Below are 10,000 nucleotides of genomic sequence, written 5' to 3'. Positions count from 1 at the left end.
TGTGGGGGGGGTCTCAAAGGTGACTTAGCCCGCCCCCTGAAACAAGCCAGACCCTGTGCTGCTGGTTAGATCACAGCGGGCCTCTGACCTTAATACTGCACGTTTGTGACATGTCAACCATATCCCTCCATAAACATGTCTTATCTTCGGCCTACTCACAGTGTGGCCTGTTTAGACACAGAGCAATATCAGTTACTGTGGTTATCGTTTTCGTTTTCAGTAAAGTGGTAGTCGCGGCCGTTTACGTAAGTAGGAGTCGTAAATCCTATACTACTCTTACTGCACTGCAGACAGTGTGTTGCCATGCAGCGCAGCGCTTCGGTACGGCTTTCTTTGGTCGTCATTGGATATTGGATGATGACAACATTTGTTTGAGAGGGCAAAGATGGATCCCGTAAGAGGACCCGGCAGAGTAGCACATTCCCCAGTGCAGTGCACAACTCCTGGCTTAGTAGCCATTAGCTCCCATGATAATGTTTGCTAACGATGCATACCATGCCCACATACACACACACGCACGCACGCACACACACATACACATGCAAACCGGATTTCCATTCCTCCATTCAAATCTCCCATTGAGATGGTGGATGTGGTTCAGTTCAAGTTCAAGTTCAAGTTATTTTATTTGTCAAATGCACAACATAACAGGCAAGCAGTCATAGCTGGCAATGAGAAGGTGATGAAAAGATGATGTAGATGGGTGTGTATGTTATGTCACCACCCCCTCGCCCCCCCCCATGCCCCCCAACCCACCTGGTCCAGATCTTCAGTTCTTCAAACAAAGATCAAAACCCAACGAGGGAGAGTGAGATGTCGTGACCGTCCTTACTCCTCAATGCACACGTGCCCCCCTCTGACCTCCTCTCGCTCTATTTCCTCTTCCTGTTCCCTTTGCCATGTCCGTCTGGGAGAACGGAAATGTTTAATGGTAATAATGCGTTATTCCAGCCAGCCGGAACAGATGGTAATGTTCTACGACGGTTATGTTGTGGGACACGATAGAACGAACGCCTACAGATATTAACATGAAAAATCAAGTCAATATGAAATCAAAAACAAATCAAGGCATTATATTTTCGGTCCTAACAGTGTGTGTGTGTGTGTTTGTGTGTGTGTGTGGGGGGTAGTGTGTGTGTGTGCGTGTGTGTGTGTGTGTGTGAGAGAGCATGTACATTTATCTGCCACCTGTTGCCTCCTTGGAAGCCAACTATCAAACGTTGGTTCTACCGACTCTATGGAGGCCTTTTAACTTGTTGTCGGCACAGTGTCATTGTCGCATGGTTTACTGTTTCATTGAAAACATCGCTGGCTGAGGAGATGGCAAATGCGGCGTCGTAACAAAGGCTTCTTGTTCCTTATCAGATCCATCGTACAAAAAACGATCTTTCAACAGCTTGAAATAACGAGGACATTTTAGTGATATTCCTCTAGCTTTCAAGGACGGTGCTTTTTGAGATGGTACCACGTTCAGTTGTTCTGAGACTTTCCTGTTCAGCGGAGAAAAAAATGGCCGCCGTGCGATGTTCAATTTCACGACAAAGTGTTCGTATAACGTTTCCTTGGGAAGTAGCAGGAAATGCATTGGGGTGGTGCCTCGATGGGCCAGACTAGACAAAGTGGGAGATAAAATATGATGGTTCGAGAGAGAGAGGGGGAGAACGATTGAGAAGGAGAAGAGAGAGAGAGAGTGAGAGAGATTCATGGTACCGTAGGCTGGCATGGTGGGCGTCAGCAACACAGCTGAGCGATAGAGGCAACATGGAGGTTGGGAGAGGGAGAGGATTGCACAAAGGAAGTCTTTCTCTTGTGTTTCTCTCTCCCTATAGGCCCCCCACTGTTACGTTGTGGCTGGCTCTGTTGTGTTTTATTTTCCCCGGACCAGAGAAAGACATTTTTTTTCTTTGCAGTCAGCCATGTGCAGACAAGCTGAATACAAACAAAATGTTATGGCAGTCCCGAAACAGAATGCAACACCACACAAAGTACAATTGGGGCGATTGTGGAGTCTTTTAAAGGAGTTGGGGGTGTGCTGTGCTCTGATGTTGTGTCTGTGTGTGTATGTTGACTGTTGCATTCTCTAGTGCCGCCTACAACGGGAGGCTGTCACTTTGTGGTGAGGTGTGAGCGAGAGAGTGACAGAGAGAGAGAGAGAGAGAGAGAGAGGGTGAGAGAGAGAGCGGTGGGAAAGGGGTTGAAGTTGATGGCCGTTGCATAGTACATCCATCGCCTTTACCTGCTCTTTCTTGTCAGATGCTGGAACCTTTCCTGCTCTGAGTCTGAACAATAGCTTATTGGTCAAGGTGACAGCCTGAATGGGATGCTGCACTCAGAGACGCATGCACTTAAGCGCGCGCGCACAAACACACACACAAATACGCACACACAGACCTGGTAATTCAGGGTTTCCAAAAGGATTCATGCACATGTGTGTTTGTGGGTTGGGCGATACAGGGTCCAGGATGACAAGCAAACCCCAGTCCAGAGTTTAAACAAAAAAAAAAATACCGGAATGGGTTGGGATGCAAATGCAGAGGTTCTGCAGAAAAAATGCAAATGGGAGCATGCTGGTGTCATTCTGACATCTGCCTGGCTGGCAAAGTGAAAGCTGCCTCCGCGTTGAGGGAAGAACGTGTGGCTGGCTGTGCAAGGCAGCAATCCCAGGGTGTTAGCAGGCAGATCAGCTGGGATGTGTTGCTGTGAGATGCTCCTTCCTTCACAATACACAGAAGGGATTAGAAACTACTAGGAAACGACATGGTATTAAACACAGAGCAACCCCTGCCCTGGTGATCCTTCATCTTGCCAGCGTTGCGTAGCATCACTCTATGCTTCTTCCGAAGAACCTGGCGCTTTGGTCGTCGTTCAGACCGCATGTATGTAGTTCATTAAGCAGTTCAATAGAGAGGAGATGGCGTTTTTTCTTCAGAAAGCAAATTGCTTTTCATGTTTTACAAATAACTGGGGGAAAAAGGGTCAAACAAAGACCCGAACTGGAGCAACAGTATAAGCCATAAAACCAAGAAATAGCTATGTTTTGTTATTCTGAAATGCAGTGTAACGTGGCTCCCCGCGTATGTACAGGATCAGTTATGGTTCCACGTCGACGGGACTCAAGGACCACGCAGACGCTTCAACGCAGTTGTTAACCTGTTTCGGTTCTGCGTCGGGTTTTAGTGAGCAGACCAATCACAGCGCTGGCTGCTGCAGCGTTCCGATGCAAGGTCAGAATTTTTGGGAGGCGCACGTCAGGGCCTTGCGGTGTGTGCAAGGATGCTATGGGTCTGTAAACCCCCTTGCTTTATGTCGACGTGGAACCATAACTGAGCCTTAAGCCCACAGCCTCTGCGTTCGGCTCCTCTGAATGCCTACTTGACTGCGTCTGTAAAAGACAAGACGGCGATCGTTTAACTTTGCGGCAGTGTTTTAACGTTTCCCAGCAGTGTCATCGCGTCGTCCTTGCAGACACTTAAGTTGTACCGTACCTAGCTGCAGTCTGAATGTGGGCTTGTAAAGGTGCTCTCTGAGACACGGGTCTGTGGATGTTAAATCCACTTGAAAGAAGAAGGAGAGAAAAGTGTACTGTAGTTTTCCTACCTAGGCCACAATATTTACTTCTCTTGATCTCTTTCTCTCTCTCTCTCTCTCTCTCTCTCTCTCTCTCTCTCTCTCTCTCTCTCTCTCTCTCTCTCTCTCTCTCTCTCTCTCTCTCTCTCTCTCTCTTTTCCTCTCTCTCTCTCTCTCTCTCTTTTCCTCTCTCTCTCTCTCTCTCTCTTTTCCTCTCTCTCTCTCTCTCTCTCTCTCTCTCTCTCTCTCTCTCTCTCTCTCTCTCTCTCTCTTTTCCTCTCTCTCTCTCTCTCTCTCTCTCTCTCTCTCTCTCTCTCTCTCTCTCTCTTCCTCTCTTTCTCTTCCTCTCTCTCTCTCTCTCTCTCTCTCTCTCTCTCTCTCTCTCTCTCTCTCGCCCCTTCACTTGTGGTTAAGGGTCTGTGCATTGCAGTGTTTATAGCCTTTTATTCATTTCAAGAACCATCATTTATACAATCTCTCAACCATTCTCTGTACCTATAGTGTTTGAAACCTTCTCAACGGCCTCCTATAGGGGTCTATTTTTCATTCTTTTGTCATCTTTCCTGTACCTTTATCGCCCGCTGTGATGTAAATCGTTCACTATTCGTTTTTCCAAATTTTTGGGACTTTAAAACAATGCGTCTTTTCTTCCCCCAGAACAATCACATTCAGTAATGAACGAGGTAATCCTGTTTTGGTACATTCCCTTAGTCCCCTGCTTTCATAATGTTTCAAATACGGGGCTAAGTAGTATTGTAGCTCCACAGTGCAATACCAAGTCTCCTGTTAGCAGTACTATCGGATTTATTGGGGGTTTGAGATTGTCGGCCCTTCTTTTTAGTTAACAACATGAGAGTTCAGACAGCTTGGCCTCTTTTTTCAGTGGATTTCACAGAAGAAAAACGGAAGAGCCCATTGTAGCCTGCGTGGTGTTTAGACTGTCGGCAGACAGAGGGCAAACCCCTTTCTTCTTCTAAATTCATGAGTATGAGAACACAGTTTGCAAACTGTACCCAACTGCCAAGAGCGGTTCTGTAGGCAATCCCAACACCTCCCTCCTCTGTCTGCTCTAAAGAGATCTGTGATTCCCTGTGGAAGGATTTCACAGACACACACTGAACAGCTCCCCTTACAGGGCAGTTCCCCTCCGACAAGCTAAATGACACAATCCCAGTCGACGGGCTACTATTTAGGTCACATTCATATCTCTCTCTCTCTCTCTCTCTCTCTCTCTCTCTCTCTCTCTCTCTCTCTCTCTCCCTCCCTCCCTCCCTCCCTCCCTCCCTCCCTCCCTCCCTCCCTCTCTCCCTCCCTCCTTAGGGTCTCTACTCCTCAGTGTGCCCAGAAGTCTCGGACACAACGTTTTGCTCGTATTCCCGCTCTTCTAAAGCATTACAGTTTTCAATTACGTTGACCCTGTCCATGTCAAATTCATCTCTCTCTCTGAGCCTCATTCCACAGGGCGCATGGGAATCCATCGCTCAAGGTTTACAGCCTATGACGGAGTTTGACCTTTGACCTCTCTCTCTCTCTCTCTCTCTCCAGGCATGGCTCCAGAGGTACGGCTACCTCCCCCCCGCAGACCCCCGCATGTCCCTGCTGCGGTCCGCCCGGGCCATGCAGTCCGCTATCGCTGCCATGCAGCGCCACTACGGACTCAACGTGACGGGCACGCTGGGCCGCAGCACCGTAGAGTGAGTACATCAGCTCCGCCCACACCGCCGTCGCCGTCGCCGACGCCATCACCACCGCCTGCCCCAGCGTCATCACCAAGGCTATCAACCGCTACACCATCAACAACACCATCATCACCAACGCCACCACCCCTTACACTACCACCAACACCACCACCACTAACACCACCATTAACAGCAACACCAACACCACCCCCGCCACCACCACCCCCACCAACACCACCACCGCCAACACCACCCTGAAAACCCTCACCAATGCCCCTACCAACACCATCACCAACAGCACATACACCGCCACCAACGCCACAACCCCCAACCCCATCACCGACAGCATCACCCACACCACCACTAACGCCACCACTAACACCACCAACAACACTGCAACCCCCCCCACCACCACTACCTACCCTACCACCTACACCACCACCAACACCACCACCAACACCACCAATAACAACCAGTTTTTCTTGAACTCAAATACACGAAAAAACTGACGGCGAGCAATACGGATCCGGAACATTCCGTCAGCAGGCAGGGGTTATAGGACTGAGGTACACAGGTTCACTGAAAACAGCCGTCCAGCTGGCAGGGCTAAGTAGTTCATGCCAGCATGTGTCTGGGGGCGGTTCCCTCCTCCTTCGTCTCACTCCTTGGCATTTCTGGAGAGAGACGACGGGGCATTTAGGCGTGTTTTCAGACGCAAAGATGACACCGCACAAGTGATGTCGTTTTTTGTGTTCGTTTTCATTTGATCAAAGGGAAGTCCTTTAGGAAGCTCCGCTGAGGTAGAAAATGGTTTTGTATCAGACTAGGCGTACGAGGCAAAGGCGTTTGTCTGAACCTCGGTAAATCAATACAAATAGGAGTTAAACAAGCCTTGCCGCAAGCCACGGCAAAAGGATTTTCCTTTTGTTTTATGGGCCCAGAAAAACATCCCATTCACTCGTCTACTTAGGGTACATTTTAGTACAATCATCATTATTCGCTCTGTGTGTGCTTTTATTTCTAAGTCAATGCAGTTCCAAGACACTGGGAGTCAATGGAACACAACACAATACATACACAATACGCCCGACAGAGCCTTACCGTTTCTCTCGCTCCTGTCCCCTGCCCCTGTCCAACGTTCGCCACGGCTGAACTCTCTAGTCTGAGCTAGTCCTGCTTGCCGTGACCCCAAACCGACAAGCGGGCGGCCTCAAATAAGCTGTTAAACTATACGATGTGGTTTACATTCATGTGAACAGTGGGGGAGCAGCTCTCAAGCCAAGCAGTTGAAGTGATAGTTAAACAGCAAACGGTAACAGCATGCCTGCTTTCTCCTCTTATTTCCCCCTTCTGCTGCCATTTGTTGATGTAGCGACATCACAGTAAGGTGAGGAATGAGTTGCACTTATTGCCTGAGTGTGTTTGTGTGTGTGTGTGTGTGTGTGAGTGTCTGTGTGTGTGTATGTTTGTGTGTGTGTGTGTGTGTGTGTGTGTGTGTGTGTGTGTGTGTGTGTGTGTGTGTGTGTGTGTGTGTGTGTGTGTGTGTGTGTGAGAATGTGTGTGTGTGTGTGTGTGTGTGTGTGTGTGTGTGTGTGTGTGTGTGTGTGTGTGTGTGTGTGTGTGTGTGTGTGTGTGTGTGTGTGTGTGTGTGTGTGTGTGTGTGCGTGCGGTATGTGCCTGACTGTGTAATAAATAAGGGATTGCTTTGGTGTTACAACAAGGTGGTTTCTCTCCTCCTTTGAATATATATTCCTTACTATCATCCATCTAACATACGAAATCCTTATGCATTACAATGCAAAGGAGCAAAAATTCTAATAGGTAGGACTGTTATTAATCATAATGCAACAGCTATTGATAAGTGTGAAATCTGTACTCATAATGTTTTCATTGAATAGCACTGTATATGGATGATGGGGTTGCTAGTGAAAGCTACGGGCGAATGGCAAATATTCCAATAGGTGAATATTGATATCATTACCTTGAGTGAAATTCCGTGAGAGCCAACGACATGGGAAATTAAGGCGCTCCAATTCCTTTCTGGCTTTGAATTTAATCCATCGTGACATGAACCAAGGGTATTTAATAGCTTTTGAGTCAAGGATTGCACAGTAGTGGCAAGCGGAGTAATTGGTCGCTGGCCAACATTTATTCTGTGCTATTAATAAATTAAAGACACCTCCCACTTCTTTGCGGCGGTTAGCAAACCGGTAAACCCCAACGATGACAAAATTAATTCGTGTTTGTATGGGATCACGAAGCACTGCCATGTTTTCCGAAACTGAGCTTATAACCCCTTGATAAATAATGGTTGGTTTGGCGGGAACTCTTTGGTGACATCATCACTCTGCACCGACGTGACCAGTGTTTTCCTATTTTCTAACCAATTTTCTCTCTCTCTCTCTCTCTCTCTCTCTCTCTCTCTTTCTCTCTCTCTTTCTCTCTCTCTCTCCTTCCCGCCCCCTCCCTCCCTCTTGCAGCTGGATGAAGAAGCCCAGATGTGGAGTGCCGGACCAGTTAGGGGGTGCCTCCAAATTCAATGTGAGGAAACGACGGTACGCCCTCACGGGGCAGAAGTGGCAACACAGACATATCACTTACAGGTGAGTGTGCAGCGCGGCCTCGTCCCAGACGCCCACCTCGGCTTGGTTCTCATCGATTTCAAACTGTTCTCTTTGACTTTTTTTCATTTCTTTAGCTCAATGTCCCGAGGTAATTGAATAATGAAATACTTAGGTGCGCGGGGCCTTTGTGCCGTGCGATTGCTGTCGTGTTGGTTTTACAATCACGATACTGCCTCGGCAGGATGTGATGTTTGGCTCTGCTGCGACGTTAAGAAAAAAAAACTTCCATCCATTGTTATTCTTGAGCACGCTCCCTGCACCCTCTCCCCCCTCCCCCTGCTCCCTCATCACTCCACCCACATGCATCCAATGACGGATGCGACAGCACGCATTTCCTGTTTATTCGTCGTCCCTTCAATGTGATACATGAGAGGCTTTCTGAATTCATAAGCCCACGTATCCAACCACACGTACTCGGCAAAACCGCCGTCCGATCGAGGATGATGGATCGCGACTTTTGCGCGTCGTCCCGTTGTGAAGCCGGACTCGATTCATCCTCCCCTGCAAGGACTGCAGTGGTGGCGTCCCAGCATGCTTATCCATCAGCCACACCAGCCACCCATGCCCAATGCAAAATCGATCAAGAACTGTGGTTTGTTATGAGGACAGCCTCACACGTATGCCGGTGAGAAGCCGCTCGCGTTGAACTGCTGACATCACACTGACGCCACCCTGCTCCCCGTCATGCGCGATTCACTCTCCTCCTGATACCAGCCTCCCAGCTCACGAGCCGTTCAAATCTATCTGAATCCTCGATGGGGAAATACCGTTTTTATATGTGATCTTGTTGGCCACCACGCACTTTAATCCCCACACACACTCGGAGAAACATGTCTGGAAAATGGGAAAGGGTGTTTGATGTCTGATAAGCGGCCGAGGTTCCATGTACCTGCTGTATTATTCATGAAAACATCCTGTTATGTAGGCCACCACAGCAGCAATAATGTATAAGACATGTAGAGTTTATCTTAGTGCTAGGTCGTTGGCCTACATCTGTAATATTTTATGTAGGCTGCTATGTCACTGCTTGCCGTCACTCCATATATCGCATAGGATAATCCTTTGAAAACTGGGCTTGTTTTTTGTGTGTGTGTGTGTGCGTGTGTGTGTGTGTGTGTATGTTTGTGTGTTTGTCATGGTTTTCAGTGTGCCTCGAGAATAAATCTCGGAGAAGCATTACAGAGGCACTGAGGGTAATCTGGTTGAAGTGTGTGTATGTCAGTGTGTGTCATGATTCCCATATTTGAGAGAAAGAAAACCTTCACTGGTTTGAGGGCGATGCACTTGGAGCAAAGGCCCCAAAATCCAGATCGATGGCAGTGAGTTGGAAAAGAGGAGAGGGTGATCTCAACCAGCAGAGATGGGAGGAGAGGTGGGGTTTGGAGAGAAAAAACAAAATCAATGTAAACCCAAGGTGCAGTTTTCTGTTACTTTGGTGGTCAAATGCTAGTGCGCTTGAGCCTTTAAATCAAGAGAAGAAATCCCATATAAATCCACCCTACCCCTCAAAATGAAATATATATACTGTACCGGTACATCTAAGTCAGGAACTTCAAAAACAGCTTCAATGAGTAAAAAGAAGAACAGCGCTCAAAAGGAGACTTGATAAAAGGAGAGTCGAATGGGGGGAGATAGCTGCAGAACGAGACAGAATGGAGAGCGGCTAGAGAGCGGATATAGAGCAAATACAGAGCGAGAGTTGAGGGGAGGAGCGAAGACGAGCAGAAGGGCTGTAAACATAAAAGCCAGTGTAAACTGACGGATTAGGGTTATGTAATTGGAAGAGAGCTTCCTGAGCGCATGTTCATCTGTTTTATGTGTGTGTGTGTGTGTGTGTGTGTGTGTGTGTGTGTGTGTGTGTGTGTGTATGTACGACTGTGTGTGTGTGTGTGTGTGTGTGTGTACATATACATATGTGTGTGTGTGTTTGTGCATGCTTGTGCATGTTTTTGCGTCAGCAGTACGCGTGCACATTTATTTACTTTAGTTTGGTACGCATGACGGCACCGCTTTGGGTTTGGATGGGAAGTCGTTGTGTTTGGACACATGTCTTTGCACATTTCCCTGTGTGTATTTACACAGATCACCTCCCCGTTCCGTGTTGATCGAATGCTGTGTCTCCGCGGCAAT

At 48.0% G+C, this 10,000-nt stretch overlaps 1 protein-coding gene across 2 annotated transcripts in view; it reads left to right on the top strand.

The window, feature by feature from the left end:
* The window catches only part of mmp16a (matrix metallopeptidase 16a (membrane-inserted)), a 60,781-nt gene that overhangs the window by 10,369 nt on the left and 40,412 nt on the right, over positions 1–10,000 (top strand). Inside the window, exons 2-4 of one of the 2 annotated variants that reach the window (XM_030348722.1) lie at positions 5,113–5,261; positions 6,619–6,633; positions 7,727–7,849. In XM_030348722.1, the coding sequence (XP_030204582.1) occupies positions 5,113–5,261; positions 6,619–6,633; positions 7,727–7,849 (287 nt within the window). The remainder of the gene's footprint in view (positions 1–5,112; positions 5,262–6,618; positions 6,634–7,726; positions 7,850–10,000) is intronic. The other variant, XM_030348723.1, reaches the window with a different exon arrangement.

The sequence above is a fragment of the Gadus morhua genome, chromosome 23, assembly GCF_902167405.1.
Source record: "Gadus morhua chromosome 23, gadMor3.0, whole genome shotgun sequence".
Taxonomy (NCBI): Eukaryota; Metazoa; Chordata; class Actinopteri; order Gadiformes; family Gadidae; genus Gadus; species Gadus morhua.
Note: the sequence above shows the minus strand (reverse complement) of the source record. Positions and strands in the feature narration are given on the sequence as shown.